The sequence below is a fragment of the Symsagittifera roscoffensis genome, chromosome 2 (genome assembly GCF_963678635.1).
Source record: "Symsagittifera roscoffensis chromosome 2, txSymRosc1.1, whole genome shotgun sequence".
In the NCBI taxonomy this organism is placed as follows: Eukaryota; Metazoa; Xenacoelomorpha; order Acoela; family Convolutidae; genus Symsagittifera; species Symsagittifera roscoffensis.
Genome location: NC_087063.1, coordinates 38,895,345 through 38,915,038, shown reverse-complemented (window position 1 = coordinate 38,915,038; position 19,694 = coordinate 38,895,345). Strand labels below are relative to the sequence as shown.

At 35.0% G+C, this 19,694-nt stretch overlaps 1 protein-coding gene across 2 annotated transcripts; it reads left to right on the top strand.

The window, feature by feature from the left end:
* Positions 1-2,415: 2,415 nt before the first annotated feature.
* LOC134839640 (neuronal acetylcholine receptor subunit alpha-7-like) lies at positions 2,416-11,289 on the top strand. 2 transcript variants are annotated; one of them, XM_063855258.1, is made up of 7 exons: positions 2,416-2,482; positions 2,582-2,776; positions 3,771-3,862; positions 4,013-4,216; positions 6,689-6,832; positions 7,108-7,221; positions 10,712-11,289. In XM_063855258.1, the coding sequence occupies exons 1-7, from the start codon at positions 2,451-2,453 to the stop codon at positions 11,017-11,019; spliced, it is 1,089 nt and encodes a 362-aa protein (XP_063711328.1). In that variant the 5' UTR covers positions 2,416-2,450; the 3' UTR covers positions 11,020-11,289. The 2 variants fall into 2 exon arrangements, with proteins under 2 accessions (XP_063711328.1, XP_063711327.1); XM_063855257.1 differs by having other exon boundaries at positions 7,096-7,221.
* Positions 11,290-19,694: the final 8,405 nt, after the last annotated feature.

Here is a 19,694-nt window from a genome sequence, read left to right as displayed (position 1 = left end):
GGTCGACAAATTCATTACTGTTTTGGGCTATCGGCCAGAACGCGCAGATTAAATTAGTTACATGCAAAATAGTGAGCTCATGGCTGGATCTCAGAACACGTGGTCATTCCTAAAAACAGGGCTACTACTTATTTATCATATTACGATTGTTTTTGTTCAGTAGAAAAAAATCATCATATTCATCGGAGATAGATCAACCTCTTCTCTCAACGCCTAGCTTCTCATTACCTGAAAACGAATTTTGATGTTAAAATGATTCAATTCAGGACATATCCGGAAGACAAAATTTGTTGAAAATTACAGTTTTAGTTTCTTCCCGAGACCCTTCCAGATTCTCGAATCTCTCTCTCTCCGTTACGTCTCGTTCGAGAGCCTTCTGCGGAACTAGTTAGGTCCCCGAGGCCCCACTAGTGTGTCCTCCATTGGAATTATCAGTGGACAACCTCTGGAAAGCCTGATAGAATTCCTTGGCCAGGACTTAGATGTAGTCCTTAGCTGGGTGTACCCCATCGTTCTTGTCTATATGGGCTTTCGAGAACCGTCGGTATCTGTGGAACTCACAATTCGCCTTATTTGCTATATTTTCGTATTGCCTGTTGATCTTCTTGATTTGTTCTTCGCAGTGCCTCCTCCATGGAACTTCCATTAAAACTACTTGAAAGCCTTCCTTCTTATACATTTCCACTGAATCCTTCATTTGATCACTGAGCTCCTCTGGCTGATTTGTTGAGCCGTCTCTCCACGCAAGGTTGTTTGTCCCGCCGAAAATCGCGATTTTCTTATTTCCTAGGCGAATAAAATCGTCCATTATCTTCCTCTCAGACAGTTGGTGAATATGCGCACCGGGACAAGTCACAACCTTCGCGTTCTTGATAAAGATCCCATTTACAATGGAATCGCCCAGAACAGCGAATTCGAGATGGTCTGTGGTTTCCGTGGTGATCTCCTAACGGTACGGTTTGTCCCCTCTTCTCGCTGGTACTTTATTCACACCTTCCTTGGATGATAACTCCTCTTCATGCCTCCTCTTCCTGCCACCTCAATCGCTCCTGCCCTTTCCACTCATTTTCATTCACGACCTGAAAAAGTAATGAGGTCATCTTCCATTGGATACTTACATTACTTCTTCGGCGTTTCAAATTAGAAAAAAGACTTGGAAAAGGAAAAAACATGTTGGGTAAAGCAGAACCTTCATGGAGGGGTTCCTCCTTGCTTCACAACCCCATGCACCCTGCGAAGGTGTCTGGCCATGTTGGTCTTGGTCTGTTTTACTCCGCAGATATGGCATGACTCTCGGGGCTAGACTCGGGGTTGTGTTTCCACCTCAGTTTCACAGGCTTTGCTGTAGTTTTTGTCAGTTGTGTCTTTCTGTTAAACGTTCCAAAGCATCGTGTACACTTGAACGATGCATTCGACTCACAGTGCACTCGCCTTTCATGTTGGGTGAGACCTCCTTTTGATCTTCATATTGTGGTGCAGCCGTCTTACCTGCATGCGAAGACTTCCTTTTTCTCTATTTGTTCGGGGCTCTTTGTCCTGGGCGGTTTTCCCGTCAGACGCATCTTTTCCTCACAGTCGATCAAGAGTTTCTCGAACGAAGAGCGGTCTTGTCGTCCTTCTGGAAGGGTATATAAATCCTCCCGATACCCCTCCGAAATCTCAGCAATTGCTCGGTAACGATTGTATAGTTATATTCGTTACATTTCGGATAGTCTCGATCGTAATTTCATAATAATGTGAACATTTTTTCTTCACTGTCGAGAATCAATGTTGTTGTTTTTTTTAACGAAAATCGGTCTGTTCTGATTTTTGCGGTTTTCAGTGTTCATGAAATTTCAAGGCTGCTACGTGTCTTTCTTTCAAACGAATTTTAAAAAATTATTCCATTGACCTCTCCCAAGTCCTTAAATTGCATGATTAACACTGTTAATTCATCGAAACTGCCTATTTTCTCACTCGGCTGTTACCAAAAAAATTTCGATGTTGCCATGCGTTTTGACACCATTCTGGTCGAATGTCACATGTGAAAGAGCCCGGGAAATTGTGAAAGAGCCCGGAAAAGTGCGCGAAACTATGCAAATGATTTCTTTTCTCATTTATGCGTTCTAAAACTTCATTTTTCATTCATGCCTATTCGTGGAAAAACGTGTGTGAAAGAGTAAAAATATACTCTTCCTCAGTTTCCTCAGCTTATTTTGAGATACCCGACATTTCCTCATTATTTCTACCATTGCCCATCGTTTCCTCTCCCTATTTTGAATGTGAACGGTTTGTTTTCTTAAGATTAATGTTCAAAAAAGCATCTTCATTTTGTACAGAACGAGGTTTCGGAGACGATAACTACTAAGCTTTGGATCTACCAGAGCTACTCTTTACAGAACCTGGATCATGCTACCTGGGTCAAATATCTAGGACATCAAGTATCTCAGGTGACACCTGACCCAAAAACAATGTGGAAACCAGATTTGGTTATACTTAACAGGTACGAGTATCAAACTGAAATTTTTAAGTTTTTGGCTCGATAAGTTGAAAATCGCTATTATTCAACCTTTCTAAATTAAGATTCAATAATTTATCCAAGCGCCGAGAGCTTCGAGTCGTGGAGCAGACCTGTGATTACACTTTACTGCGAAGAGTATGATAACACATCAAATCAGTCTGGTCGCTGCATCCGGAGTTACCCTCTGGTCGTGTTTCCCTACGCTCTGACGGAGACCACTCGCTGTGTGTTTGATGTCACCGATTTCCCGTTCGACTCTCAGAAGTGTCATATTGAGTTAGTTGGTTGTCATTTGGGTTCATTTTTGAACCCTAGCTTAGGTAAATGACGGAAAAATATTCAATCCCTGCCACCATGTTAGTTAGTTCCGTTTTACGATTCTTAGCTGGCGGTTTCTTTGCTCACTATAAGACAAAGTAGGGCCTTTGTCGGTACCTAGGAGAAAGGAAGAGCGCCAAAAAAAAAACATTTTCTTTGTGTCAAAAGTTTCCAATCTTCTCAAATTCATTTCCTGCTCGTCACAAAATGTCTGAACCAAACAACGTCGTTAAGTTTTTATTCAAAAAAAACTGTCCTCGGAATTCCAACCAGTGGCGTGTGGTGGATTTTTTCGAGAGGAGTGGTTTTTTGAACAATGTTTGGAAACTTTGTCCAATTTTGTCTGCCTGATTCCGAACCTTTTTTTGCCAAAAACACCAAAAAATTACAGCGTAGGTCATGCTGGAAGGTTTTGACGCATGCGCATGAACCCTAAATTGTGTTAACACTGGCGCGCATACCCCTACAATTTGGTTTGCGTATACCCCCTAAATTGTGTGAGTAAATCAAAACTTTAGGGTTGGTCAACAAAAAAAGATGTCCTAAAATAGTAATGCAGGAAGACCCTTGGCAAACATAACTGAAGGGAAGGGGTTCGTCACCCGCCCTCGAACGCCAAACCCAACCCCCGCACGCTACTCACTCGAGCCTACCCAGACATTTTGATGCATCTTTAGTTTTGGGTAGCAAAAGAATTCAAACATTGGGCTGGGCAGTTTTTTTTTAGTTTTTCCTATTTTGCGTTTGCTAGGAACGTGTCCGATAATGAAAATAGGGTAAAGAAGCAAATGAACAATGATTAGCTTACACTATAGTGCGAGCACTCGTTAGATTTGTATATTAATTTTCAAACCCCTTTGTCGGGCCCAATTGATTTTCTTCGAGAATTCAAAAATATTTTTACCGCGAAATGTTTTTCTCACTTGCTTACTAAATGATGATCCTTTTCTAGTCTTGGACCTTGGTATACGTCACTTCTCCCGGGACCAACGGGGATGCCCGATAGTTTATCCACGCCTTACTTTGTCTTCCATCCGAATGAGGGTTAGTTTAGGAACACATCATTCTTGACTTCCAACCTTTGAACAATTTCATCATAATTCTGCAAAAAAAAATGCTCAAGCAATTTACACGAGCAATTTTGAAAAACTAATGGAAAGATCTATAATGAGAAATGCCTTGAATTGTGTTCAGGCAGCAATGAGACTGACATGTCCCTGAGTGCATATACTCCGAGCTCACAATGGGAGGTTGAGAAGGTGACTCGAGAGAGGAGGACAAGGAGAGCATACATGGGCAGATTGAGTGAGTTCATGCTGCTGAGATACACAATCCACATGAACAGACGACCCACCTTCTTCATCAACACTCTCCTCTTGCCATGCCTCATATTGACACGTCTGTATATATACCATCATCAGCTTTCAAATTATCATCAATAGTGAACCAGTCAGTCATCGACTCACTCGAGTGTTCTGAAACTTCCAATCGTTTAAGGGAATTTACAAATTAGAAGAAATCTCAAAACACATGTTATCTCTCATTTAGTGCAGGTTTAAGTTTCGCATTCTTTCAAGAATGAAACCAAAGAGACTGAAGAGAAAGATGAAGGAAAAAACTTTTTGCCACGGTTGCATTAATGAAAATCAAGAATTTTAATTTTTATGATTTTATTACACAAGTTAACTTGCGAGCGTACTTTTTTTGGTCTCCGCAAATTTTAAGTATCCCTTCATTTTTCGATTGTTTTTTGATCAGGGGTGGATCTAGGATTTTCTCGAGGGGGGGGGGCGGATTTTCAAAAAATTTTCCAAAATTTTGACGACCTTTTTTTTTTAGGTCGACCAAATTGATTTTTCGAGCTCTCCCAAAGCACTGTTTTGCCCCCTCTTTTGGCTAAATTGTCTGCGCCGCAGGCAAATTTTTGAAAAAACAGTCAAAAAAAGCCGTTTTTGGGCACTTTTTGAAAAAATTTGACAAAAAAATCGCGTTTTTTTTTGGCGCGCTCCCCCTCAAAGTTAGTATATATTGGCACCTAAGGCGCCTTTAGAAAAATTTTAGGGTCGGTCGGCCAAAAATGGATTTCTGAAAAAGTATCAAAGGGGGGACCCTTTGGGTCGGCAGGGGGTCGAATCCCTGAAGAGAGGGCGTCCGCCACAACCCCCCCCCCCCCCTAAATCCGCCCCTGTTTTTGATTCAGCGTTTTTTAAATAAGAGCACTATGTAGTAGATAAACAACAGCTAAATATTGCAAGTAGAAAATTTATGACACAAATCGAGACACACAGTGTGGAGATATGATAAAAACCTGAAGCCCTGACTGATCCCTGAAACCCTGAATCCCTGATCCCTGAAGCAACTGTCATTCAAAATAATTGAAAAAGTTTTTTTTTGTCAAAAATTGGCAGAACTATCGACAAAGTTTTGAATTCTTTACCATTTTTTGTTTAATTTTAACCCCCACCTCCCCCACTGTGTATCAAGTATACAAATTGATATATTTCGAGTTTTTTAATCAGATTAATAGAAAAAAATAATCAAAATTTATTAGCGCATATTGCTTGACCTAATCCAGTTTGGAACAAGTTCTTTCGCAGTTTACGCTTTATTAGCCGAAACATATCGAACGCAAATATTTTATCAATTTCTTCGGAAGTCAGAACAAAAAGGACTTTCCCCAGTAATCGTCTTCTTTTAAAAAGTTAGAAAGTGTATCATTGCATGCTAATTGTTCTAGTCCAGCAATTACTGTTCCGACCATTGAAAATGGGGAGGAACTTTGTATTCGGGTGTTTTTTAGTAATTTTCTTTTTGTTTTCCACGCAAAATCAGGTACCACAAATAATCATCGATCTTTTTATCACACCACGCCGAAATAACGACAATAATTCGAAAAAATTTGGTTGTATTTTTAAAACTATGTTCGGAACGTTCTGTGCTACTTGCACAGTAACCGGCTATCCTTGTTCTAAATCGGACTCAGTGACTCGATGAGCTTTTTTGCTTTGTATGAAACAGATTTACCACTTTGTATTTCTCATTGCATGTGAGAACTTTTTACAGAAACATTTTTATCGTTTTTTGCCATAACAAAGACGCGTCACGTCACTTATTTGACGGCCATCAAAATTTTCACTGGCTAATCTGATACGAGTTTTTTTTTCTCTGGTGTTCAAAAAATCCTCAAATTACAATGTCCATTTGAAAAACTATCTGTACAACTATTTTTTTTTTCTATTTATGGTTTTGCGAGTAATTTTCTGCAACAAAAATTGATTTAAAAGTTATAATAACTTCGATGCTTTTCGTTAGCTAAAACGTTTGACTAACACAAAATGGTCTAACTTCTAATCGATTTCAGTAATCTTTTCTTTTGCTAACAGAAAATGAAGAAGTTGGGCGTCTACTTTCAAGTCACTGAATTTTGTCTGGGAGAAATAAGTTTTTTTTACTTTTCCAGATATTCCCAATGTATTTTTTGTTGGTTTTAGAATAGTGCGTTTTAAAATAATTTAACTCTATTTTTTAATTTTGTAACATGTTTTATTTCCAACTAATTTAATTCCTTAACACAATTGAAAACAGATAGAACAATTGAAAAAAAATCAATTTTTAAAAATTTTAAAGAGTTTGTTCTGTTTTTCATTTTTTATAACAAAAAAAAACATGGTTGGAGTTTTCTGTTGATTGCACAGCTACTGAATGTTTCATTTTCTTTTTATATCTTTGCCGGTTTATTTGCTCAAAGGCATTTTGATCATTAGGCTAAATTTGCCGGAAATGAATACTGCTAAAAATGAACTAACAATTTTACATCAATTAATGATCTCAAAACGGAAAAACTTTGTTCTTGCCTTTGTATTGATATAGTCCTGACTGTGTTGTCTGTGTTCCTTCCTGTGGAAAGTGGGGAGAAGATCAGTCTGGGAATCACAATCATGCTCGCTCAGGTGGTCAATCTACTTATCTTGTCCAGTATACTTCCAGCTTCATCACTGCATTTCCCGGTGTTAGGTGATCATTAACTTTGTCTATAATTCAGTTTCAGTTTTTTTTTCAATGTTTAATTGATGTTTTTTTCATAGTTCATGCTTTACCCAGCTTGGAGTATTTATTGTCAGTAAATGTATTGTTGTACCAGGAAATTTTTCCACTCGTCATTACTCGGCAAAACAAGATCCAAGAAATAATTAAATTTTTATTAGGAAATAGATAGACAGCTGAAGCTGTGTGTTTGTGTGATGTAACAGAGAACAAAATCGAAAGCCATTTTTAAGTGATTGTTTCAGGGCGTTATTTCCTGGTGACAATTGGCCTGATTGGACTGTCTCTTGTATACAACTGTGCAATCACAAACTACTTTTACAACGATCACATAAGCATCCTCCGAAAGCTGTTCGACCGTAAGCTTCTCCATCCTGTAAATATTAAGTCTGGTTTCTTAAGTTCTCCAATTTTTTCGGTCATGCTTATTTCCGCGTATGGCTTCTAATTGAATATTAAGGAATTCCGAGACAAAAATAATCCTTATAATCGATAACAGATGTAAAATTCAGACCACTTAATCAAATTAAATTGACTTTATAATCGATTCTTTTCGAAAAAAGGTAATCCATTATAATCGATTAACAAGTATTACTTTTGAAATATATCATTACTTCTATAATATAATATTTTTGTCAAGGCAACCCATTATAATCGATTACTTTTGAAAAATAAAAAAATCCATTGTAATACATGGTAAACGATTATACTCCATGTTTTGAAAAAAGCGATAAAATTCGATATTGTCGTGATTGTCTATTTATTTTAATTGAGTTACTTATTTTAACAGGTCTTCTATGACCTTGAATTATGTTAGCGATCTCCATCGAAGTGAGCGAGTTCAGTGCTACTGGGTGATATAGTTTTTAACAACTTAATTGGAAACTTTTTGAAATATTTGTTTTTTGAAATTTTTTGAAAAAATTAATGCCTTGAGACAGTGAAATGGCATTAAAATTGAAATCCATTTTTCAAAACTGCATTTGAAATGTCAAAAAGACAAGGCAAAAAGGTTGCGCTTTTTGGGAGAATTTTACTTCTGCCTAATTTTAAGAGCACAATTAGAAAAACTTTGTCATTCAACAACGATTTGCAATGCAAGTTTTAACAGCAAAACAGGGGTTTTATGTACAAAACGGCCCAAAATCAATTTATGGTTTTGCGAGTAATTTTCTGCAACAAAAATTGATTTAAAAGTTATAATAACTTCGATGCTTTTCGTTAGCTAAAACGTTTGACTAACACAAAATGGTCTAACTTCTAATCGATTTCAGTAATCTTTTCTTTTGCTAACAGAAAATGAAGAAGTTGGGCGTCTACTTTCAAGTCACTGAATTTTGTCTGGGAGAAATAAGTTTTTTTTACTTTTCCAGATATTCCCAATGTATTTTTTGTTGGTTTTAGAATAGTGCGTTTTAAAATAATTTAACTCTATTTTTTAATTTTGTAACATGTTTTATTTCCAACTAATTTAATTCCTTAACACAATTGAAAACAGATAGAACAATTGAAAAAAAATCAATTTTTAAAAATTTTAAAGAGTTTGTTCTGTTTTTCATTTTTTATAACAAAAAAAAACATGGTTGGAGTTTTCTGTTGATTGCACAGCTACTGAATGTTTCATTTTCTTTTTATATCTTTGCCGGTTTATTTGCTCAAAGGCATTTTGATCATTAGGCTAAATTTGCCGGAAATGAATACTGCTAAAAATGAACTAACAATTTTACATCAATTAATGATCTCAAAACGGAAAAACTTTGTTCTTGCCTTTGTATTGATATAGTCCTGACTGTGTTGTCTGTGTTCCTTCCTGTGGAAAGTGGGGAGAAGATCAGTCTGGGAATCACAATCATGCTCGCTCAGGTGGTCAATCTACTTATCTTGTCCAGTATACTTCCAGCTTCATCACTGCATTTCCCGGTGTTAGGTGATCATTCTGGGTGATATAGTTTTTAACAACTTAATTGGAAACTTTTTGAAATATTTGTTTTTTGAAATTTTTTGAAAAAATTAATGCCTTGAGACAGTGAAATGGCATTAAAATTGAAATCCATTTTTCAAAACTGCATTTGAAATGTCAAAAAGACAAGGCAAAAAGGTTGCGCTTTTTGGGAGAATTTTACTTCTGCCTAATTTTAAGAGCACAATTAGAAAAACTTTGTCATTCAACAACGATTTGCAATGCAAGTTTTAACAGCAAAACACGGGTTTTATGTACAAAACGGCCCAAAATCAAAAGTTATATATTTTGAGCTAAAATTGATGAAGTCGAATCTGATTGTCTAATAATAGCCTATCAAAATCAACCAACATGGTCAGTCAAATCACTCAAACCTTCCAGCAGATAAAATTATTAACCGAAAATACCAAAATATTAAATTTTATCAAAAAATAAAATTATTTTAAGGGGACCATGATAAGTTTTTCTCAAATTTTTTAAAAATATTTTTGGTCATGCTGGCCAACAAATTTACTTGCTTGAAACTACAATCGAAGTGCAGGACCATGTTATTTGAATTTGAGTGCATAAGTTAGGAATCAGATTCAACCTTATTAATTTGAGTTCAAGAAAGATGAAGAAATAATGATTTTGGGCTGTTTAGGGCATAAGACCCCAAAACACAAACAAAATGCCGACAAAAAACAAACGCGAAACTTCAAAGAATTTTCCAGATTTAATTTAAGTTTGATGGTCAAAATTATTTGAAAAGTTCATACGTTATCAAATAAATTTGTTGAATGCTATAGCTAGAATTAACACACTTTTTAATTGACTCTATTTTTATACTTCTTAATTTGATTTAAGCTTAGTTTAAATAGACTATCAGTATATTTCATTATGGCGCATCCAGCAGATCAGGAAGCCTCCCTGTCACCCGGGATGAAGTTCCACCGTTAATTTTAGCTTTTTTGTACCATCCCAATATTCGCTATTTTTTAGCGCTGAACCATGTTTAAATCAGAGTTTTGCATAACTAAGCCTGCGATGTTTCAGAGCTAATTCAGTAATGATTTCGTAGAAAATCATCGCTAGAACTTTTAAAATTTCAACTCATTTTAGTAGCTTTCAAAGAGAGTCTTAGTTGATAAAGCCTTGAATTTGAGATAGTGTAAGACTTGATGCAGCAGAGATAGTATATATGTCTACAAAGCCTATGGTTGCGGGATCGAACCACTGTTAGATCACTATTTTTGCTCTTTTTGATAGGTGTTTTATCGCTGTTTCATCGCTGAAAATTAGCCAAATTAGCGATAATCTATCGATGAAGTTTGCTTTTGTGGCAATGAACACCGATAATTCATGGATGGCGATCGCTGATTTTTTTTCACTTTTTATTGCTAATTTTTAATGTGAGTTCAACCCGGGCAGGCCCTGAAATTTATTTATCTGCTGCCCAAACGTCTTCTACCATCATTGTTAGCGGGAAAAATCAATTTATATGGAGGGTGGTAACTGAAGAGAATTTAATCGCGTTCCTCTACTTTTAAGGGTTGAACACAACTTGGGGATAGGGGATTGATGGGAATTTTATCGCATTCGTTTTTTATTGTCATAAATCATCCTCTAAGCAAAAACTTTAAGATGATAGAAATTTGACCAATTTTTTAGCATCGCGACCAACAAAACGTCAAATGCTAAAGACCCATACTTTGGTCTTTAAAGAACACTGAAAGGCATCTACAAGTAAAGTTTGACCAATTAATATTACATTGACTAAGAAAAACGCCCTTACCTGCGTTAAAAGAAAGTTAGTGCTACTTTGTCATGAGTGAAATAAATTAGCTGGTTTAGATTACACCCTCAGTTCATAAAAAGTTGTGACCGAAGTAGATTACGAATATTTTTAGGGTTCTTCATCATTATAAGTAAAGACCCAGGAGAAAATGTCAAATCAGCTAACTTTGAAAATAACACAAAGAACCTAAACGAGACTGGAGATGGAGCATATGAAAATGAAGCGGTCTTGGAGAGATCAGAGACCGGCTTGAGCAATTCGAGATGTTCAGTCTTGAAAGGGAGCGACAGCGAAGAAAGCGATCAGTCAAATGCACGCCGCAAAATATCTGCATCATGTGATATGGGTTTTGGGATATTCATGTTGGTGTTCATTGCAGTGATCCATGTTTTGTTCTTCTGGAAACATGTTGTCACCTGATAAAAATTAGCTAAAACTTTGTAATTGACAACTTGGCTGAAAACTTAAGCCATTGGTTGATTACGATTTAGCATGCTGTTTGTTTGTTTGCTCAATTTTAACAAAAGTTTGAACCATTGTTCAATTTTTAGAAGATTGTGTATTTTCTGCCATTCATGATAATAGGATTTCCGGGAATTACTCTTTGTGCAGTAAAAATAGTATCATGTAATACAATCTCAACCCGTACCAGGAAAGCTACAGGCAGCTCACATTTATCTTGCTTACAAGGGAGGAAACTTCGGGATAATAATCATTTTGATAAAACAATTGAAAAGCTTCAAAGAGCGAACAAAAATAGTGAAAATTATTTTCCCCCAAAACAACAACGAGCAAGTTATCAAGATTGTCGATGCTTAACATATATTTCGCAGCTACTGATTTCTTAATGGGACCCATTAGCGCGCCTCAGTTTAATTTGAAAGTATTTCTGTATTTCATTTGTTTATTCGCAAATTCCACTTCGCTCGAAAAAGAGAGCAGAAAAAATCAACAACCCGGGTTGACGTCCATAGAGGAAAAATGCTTATCATACAGTTTCATATATGAAGTTTATGGAAAAAAATGCTTATCATAGAAAATTCATACAAAATTTAAAAAGTATTTTAAAAGTTTTTAATGAACATTTTTGGTCTAAATGCCTCTTTTGAAGCTTTCTGGTCATTAAAAAATGATTTAAAGTTTTTTATAAAAAATGCTTGTCAAACAATTTTCATGTATGAAAATTATAAAATTTTCATTTTGTCATAGAGAAAAAAAAATTCAAAAATCACCAAAAAACGTGTCTGGGTAACTATGAACAGATTTAAATAAGTATATCTATGATGAAGGGCATAATGACAACCAAAAACATAATTTTAATTTCGGTCAGAAAAATGCTTATCATAAAGTTTTCATATATGAAAATTGTATGATATGCATTTTTTTCATAAACAAAAATAAAAATTTGAGGAAAAAAGTTTTTAATCCTTTTTTTGGCTGCAAGTTTGTGCCAAAATATAAATTTTACAAAAAAAAATTGCATGCAAAATTTGACATTTTTGTGTACGTAGTCCAGGATAAGTTTCTCACCCAAAAAACCCAAAATTCACATGAAAGTGTTTTTTTTTAAACACGATTATTATCTTTTGTTTCATTTGCTAAAAAAATAAATTTGTAAAAAAAACAGGCCTTTTTTTCTCAACCATTATAATTTTCAAGCTAAAAATTATCTAGCCATATTCAAAAAGTTACTTTTTTGGCATAAATTTTCATGTGAAAATGTGAAAGTTAACTTTTATGGCTGAAACCACCAAATGCAGTTTATCTGCGTGGAAGATGCCAGTTACACTCTGGGTTTTCTCATGACAAAAAATCCTTGGTTAGTGTTTCGGTTGAAACACGAAATTTCGAAACAAAAATTTTTTGAATTTTCATTTATGGAAAAAATGCTTATCATACAATTTCATACTATGGAAAAAATGCTTATCATACAATTTCATATATGGAAAAAATGCTTATTTTACTTTTTTCATACATATACTTTTGCTCTATGAATTTGTATGAAAGAATATAATAAGCATTTTTTTCGTAAATGAAAAATGTATGATAACCATTTTTTTTTTCAACCCGGGCAAGGTACAGTAAAAACCTGCGTAAAAGTCGTAACAGGTAATTGTTACATTTCTTTGCTCCGGATAAAAAAACTGACGGAATTTTGTGCTCGGTATAGTCTTTTCCTCGTCCAAATTGATTGCCGCAAAATGAAAACAGTTTCAAATAGATTGCCGGGTTGGCCAATAACAGCTGTTTTAGAACTTTTCTTAAAAGAGTCTTTCAACTGCTCACAAAATTACGTTCTAAAAATGTTAAAAGATAGAGACATTCTCTTCTAAGAAAAATTGTAAGATAGCGGCTTTTCTTGCAAGAAAGTTGTGAGATAGAACTGTTTCTACAAAAAATTTTCAAATTTTTTTCTTTTTTAGTTTTTAAATTTTTCTTATAATCAGTTAAAAGTTCTGCATTCTTTCGTACAGAAAAGTGAAGGAAACCTGTGGGCAAAAAGACTAATATTGCTACAGAAATTTACCGAAAAACAACAGTGCTACAGAATAAGTTTTTGCTGATTTCAAGAGAAGTTGTTGATTCATACCTATACGCCGCATACAACACGTCCTAAACTATATGGCATGATTGGTCAAAATTGAATGTATTTGGTCTCCTAAAAATTTCAAACAGTTACTTTATAATTAGGAGATTTGTTGAAAAAAAACACAAGTTTTTGTTCTTGAGTTTTTTGTTCCAAATGCACACATTGTAACAACAATCTAAAATATTTTACATGCATAAATCTGAAAAAAAAAGAAATGTTATTACGGCATACAAAACAATTAAAGTGATTTTGGCTTTTGTAAATTGAATTAATTTGGATTTTTATAAGAAAGTTGTAAGATACCTACAAATTTTATAAAAATTTCTATGCGAAAAGCATTTTTTGTAGGATGGTCAACCCGGGTTAATTTTCGCGTATTAAGATATATCTTTGCGATGAATTTTAAGGGCATAGCGGCCCAAACAACTGGTTGAATCATAAAAAAATGGTCAACTCAAATTAACAAAATTTCATAGTTGCGCATTTTTGTTGTTATTCCGACTTTCGAAAAAATTGACGTTGTTTTGTACTCGGGCGGGTTTTTTTTCTCCAAAAAAAAACGAATTTCTAACTACCCATTTTTGGAGTAATTTTTTTCATACCAACCGGTGTACAAAAATTGCCAATTTGCTGATTATAGGACAATTAACGCGTGATTTATTTCGCGCTTATAACGCGTAAGCAGATATTAAATCCGCCGTAGAAATCATTCCAAATTGGTTGAAGTAGGCTATTTGCCATAATTGATATTTAAATAGGGGCAAAAAATATCACTTTATATTTTATGTGGCGTGTGGGGGATGATAAAATAATCTCAAAATTTTTTATTCATCAACTTTTTCTGCAAAAAACATAGGCCTATACAGGCGGTCGGAAGCTCAAGGCTTCGCCTTGATTTGAACAGTCTTGTTGCTTTTGGAAACTGGTTTCAAAAATTTACTCATAATACTCATAATTGCTTCAAAAGAAACTTTTTTATCCACTTTTTGTGCACAAACAATGCTCCATATGCCTATAAAGGGAGTCGGAACTTTCAAAGCATCCGTCTTGTTGCTTTTGGAAATTGGTTTTAAAATGTGCTCGTAATACTCATAATTGCTTTCAAACAGTTTTTATAATTGTCAGAGACACCTGAAAACGGATCTGTAGATCTAATGGTGATCTCCTAGGCCGTTTTAATCTAACTAAAGTGTCAGTTTGTGAATTTGTGTATTTTCTGCCTGAAAACAGTTAATATTATGATTATTATTATTATTATGATTATGATTTTTTTTATTATTATGATTATTATTATTATTATTATGATTATTATTATTATTATTATAACTATTACTACTAGGATTTCACATAGTTTCCAGCTAATTTTTGAAATTTCCCTGAAACTGTTTGTTACCTCAACTTTAAAGCTAAACATATTGCTGAAATACTTTTGAGGTAGACTTGAGGTGATATTTAATTAAACTATCCTTTACCTGAAGCCTCTGCGCGTAACTTACCTGGATTTTTTTTTCGAGTGGATACCATCTGATAATTAACGACGCTTTAATATCAAGCTTAGAGAAACATGTCATTTATGATAAACTTTAAAAAAAGTTACAGGTGTTGGAAATAGAAATTTGGGAAAATATTTTGTAATTTACACTTACAAGAAAATTTTTTTCTAAAATCGGAAAAAAAAATTCCAAAAATTAGGAATCATACTTTTTATAAATCATTGCAGAAAATCATCACAGTATCATCGTTTTTTAAAACTAGAGTAAAAAAGTCATCAAAAACAACTTGATTGAAGTTAAAGAACAGTTGGATCATTCAGGTTCTCGCACTGATCCGAGCAGTTTGCTTAAGTACTTTGTTTGTTTGTCGAACATCACCCATTAAACCGAATTACGTCTGAAAAAACTTGAAAACAATACATGAGCAGAACTTCGTCAAACATTTAGAGTTTTCAGAGCAATAACCTTCTTTTCAAAACTGCGTTTCTAGTTAGTTTTTAACTTTTTTTAGTTTCCTCCAATTGTCTTTTTTATTGTGTTGCCATAATACTAATGATTCAGTTGGTATTTGCTTACTTCAGAAAAAAGATTGGCTTCAAAAAACAAAATGTGTTGGAATTGATGAGATTTAGAAATTCGAAAACTCGAATAAAATTAGCTTAACAAAACAAATTTGATAGTTGATAAAGATTATTCCAAATTAGTTTTCTCATGCGTGAAAATTTTGATTTTTACAACTAATGCTAATATCACAATCATCAGTGGCATGAAAATTGACTCGCGCCAAGTTTCGACGACCAGGTTTAGCTTGACAGAGAGCTGCTCGAATATATAACGCAACTAAGTAACTTCGAGAAAAAAACTGAATTGTGTTGTTACCTACCAATGGCACTAGAATTTTCAAATTTCGAGTTGATCAGGCATGATTGTGCTTATATGAGAGGTAAAAGCGATGATCAAGCTGCTAATCAAGCAGAGGCTTGAAAACGATCAGCCAATTACAATGGTCAACATGCACGCCTTCAAACCAGATACATAGCTCCATAGCTCTATTATTCTCCTTGAATTGAGAACCAGGCTGACTAAAAACATGGAAAGCCGTTCAGCTCGTGAAAGGCACGACGAGCAACATTGTCTAGCAGTGGACGAAGTCCTTTGAAACCTTTCTTGATTCAATTAAACCATCATCAAATTTTAGTAAAATAGCTTTCAATTCCTACAAAAACAGTACGCTCTTACATATTTACGGTAAAAAAAAGATATATGAAAAGAAAAAGACTGAACGGAAAGCAGTTTTTAGAACAACATAGTGCAAGTCAACAAAATGGCCGCGCATTGAGGTCTTGTTGATAAAATGAGGAAAAGCGAAGCTTTCAGTTTTTTGTAGCTTCAGTAGTAAGAGCAAACTCAGTGGAGCAAATCATGTCGAAAGGGGATATAAGAAGCAAATGGCTGATATATTACAAAGTCTGAAAACACAATAAAAAATAAATCAAAATGTTGCAAAAACAGAAACAACAGGACTGCTCGTATCAGGGCGAAGCCCTGAATGTTCCGACTGCCTTTTAAGTTTTATGGAGCAGCAGTAATAACATGAAAAAATTAAATGAAATAAAATAAAATGAAAAAAAAAATCATCCCCCACACGCCATATAAAGTACAACAAGACTGCTCGTATCAGGGCGAAGCCCTGAAAGTTCCGACTGCCTTCTACCGTTTATGGAGTAGTAATAACATAAACAACATTAAAATTAAATCAAATAAAATAAATGAAAAACTTTTTTTTCTAAAATTTGAAAATTTTTCGATGAAAATCATCCCCCCACACGCCATATAAAGTACAAAACAATAGATTTCGCTCCTTGTAACAAATCAATTATGGCAAATAGGCTTCTTTCAACCAATTTGGAACGATTTCTAAGACGGATTAAATCTCCGCTTACGCGTTAATGGCGCGAATTATATCGCGCGTTAATTGTCCCAAATTGGTCAAAATGGCCAAAATGGCAATCTTTAAACCCTCATAACTTTACGAAAAATAATCACAGGTGAAATATCTTTTCAAATTTGAGCTCAAGACAACAATACCTTTTGAATGATATAAAAAAATTCCGTCAAAAAAGGACGAAATTTGTCTGAAGAAAAAAAACCCCACCCCGAGCACAAATATTCCGTCACTTTAGTATCGAAAGTCGGAACAATAAGAGAAGGACAGTTTTTGATGCGAGCTAAGCATCAGAGAAGTAAGACTCCAACACACTCGTTAAGACGTACTTTATGTACGGAATTACAGAATAAAACCGAGTGTTTTTTTTTTATAAATGTCAAGCAAGAACGACATGGGATCTGGCACGAAAGAAAAAACAGATTTTCGAAACTAGAACCGACAAAAAGTTAGACTTGCTCAAATAGGCAAGCGGTTGCTTCTCTCTCATTTTGTAAATAAAAATCAACGCACTGCTATTTGATTACTCGTATCAAACGAAAAAAAAAACCAAATTTACAAAACATTTTGTTCTTTTGATTGGCGAATTATAAGCACTAAACCATCATTTAAATGTAAATTTAGCAACTTTCGAGATCAAGTGAATTCATCAAGCATCAGTGGTTTTTGCTATTATAAATTTTTTTTGGAGAATTGTATCTTTCTTAGTTTTCGCAGCGACCGAGTTTTTCAAGGCAAGGCAATTAGTTGTCGAGTCACCTCATTATCATCCAAATTTGATTGAAAATCCAGGCAAATTGGTTTTGTAAAAGCAATCAACTAAGAGTAGAGGAACCAAAAATACATTGCCAGATGCGTAATTGGAGAATTGATTTAAGTAGCTGGTAATGAATATTTTGAAACATCTTCTTCAACTGGTACAGCAACGATTTTAAAATTTTTAGTATCAAGTCGAACTCTACTAGTTTGACTTTATACTAATCAAAATTTAGAATGAAGCAGGGAACTTTTTCAATTGATGATTCAATTTCAGTGGGTTTTCATCAACAAGATTCAAAAACCTAAGGCTACTCGTCAAAAATGAGTTTCAAATAAATGATCGTGGAGAAATTGAGTGGTTAACAAGAAGGAGACCGGAGAAAACTGGAAAGGCAAATGCTTCGAATAAAGTATACAAAAAACTAACTTTTTCCAAGTTTACTTGCAGAATTGTAAGCTCTCAATAGCTCCAAATGAATTAAGTATGAAATACAATTAGAACTGTGTAAACTCATATCTAGGCTGGACTTTCGCCAAAATTTAGTATTTTTTTGGATTCTTCTAGCCAAGAAAACCAGACCAGGCTATTTTACGATTTGTAAATGTTTAACAGGCTTCTTGAATTGACTTACTGTTGAGCACTAGTCCACCAGTATACGATTGTTTGGCTACTTTGAATTCACGAAAAGCCTTAAAATGTCTAACCTAACTATCACGTTTTCGAAATTTTTTTTGAGAAAACGTGATATAAATGATTCCCTCGTGGATAAATGATCTTAAAAATAGACACTGAATGGAGTAGCAACACCGATCACAGGTGTTCTCAGACAAGCTCAGGCAAAATTAGGGTGCTATAAGCTGGCAAATTAAAAACCAAAGCAACCGACTGAGTCACTATCTTCGACACAACTGACTGGCATCAGCTGTCAAGAATGAGTTTTATTAACAAAGCTCCAAGAAGTAGTTGGACACGAGCATTAGTAGCCAATTTCAATTGGAGAAGACAACTTAAGTTGCAGAAAAAATACAATGGTATCTATTATTCACAAACGTTTGAAAGTTATCAAGAATAAGCATCATTTTATACTTGACAATTTGAAGAAAAATCCATTTGCTTGTCTATACACAATTGGATTCTGCGGCAGCTGATATTTTGACAGAAATTCAATTTTTAGAGGTCGAACTACACCGATAACTTTTAATAAGCTATTTCATTATTCAGAAAAAAGTTAAGGCTCTAAAAAAATTTAAAGCAACAAAAAAAACGTAGAGCCACTAAACAAAACTGCTGAAAACAACAGCTGAGCAAAATAGCCAAACAACACAGCTGAACAGATAAACAAAGCAAAAACCAGAGAATTGACGATGATTATTTCAAAATGACGTTCTGAACCAGATGGATATTTTCAGTTGAAACGAAACCTCAATTAATCATGGATATGTTTTTCAGCAAAAAACCAACCTTTTGACCTAGATGACATCAAAGTGTTCATTGGGAAAATGATATTTCGGATGGTCGGATGACCTGAACTCATGCCATGCGCCTGTTACAAAAACAACGTTGTATTTGTTTTGGGGACTATAGTTGTCATACCCGTTGGTATGCGCGATGTTAAATACTGAATCCGAACGGATTGGCTAAGTAACTCTGTAGGACAACTAAGAGAATAAATAAGACAACTGATTTTTAAATCAGTTTATTTCCCTTCTGTTGCCAAATCACTAAACTTATGGTTTAGCCTTGTCTTGCAAGGTCACTTGACCAGCTCAACGCAGGATATATTGCCAATCCGGCCGGATGACACTCCCCCTCTCAACAATAAAGGAATATGTATGTATCAAATTGAGTTTTACGTCCCCTTAGGACCTGAGTTCTTAAGTCCCCGTGGGACTGAGTTGAGTTTGTTAGACTTTTTCTGCTGTTATCTGCTCCTCTTTGTTGGCCTTCTCTTGATGCTCTTCGAAGTTCGCTCCCTCCACATTTTGTACGTTCATCTCCGATAGTATTCCCAGATTTTCAGGCGACTTTTCAGGGTTTTCCGCGGTAGATAACAGATCTACTATTTGAGTCGTGCTAGTTTGATCTTTTGGACGTATCGCGTCCAGGAATGTTCAGCAGGCTTTACATTCGGGTGACTTTTCATGGAAACCCATCTCTTTGATGAGTTTCTTTAGGCTTGGTGGCGTCTGATCTGGCGTTTTCATTTGTCTGCTCGTTTCTTTATCTGAAGGTGAGTCTATGGAGAATTTCTTGGTTGGCGATTTTAGAGAGTCCTCTACTGTATTTATGGGAATCGGGTTCCCCAAT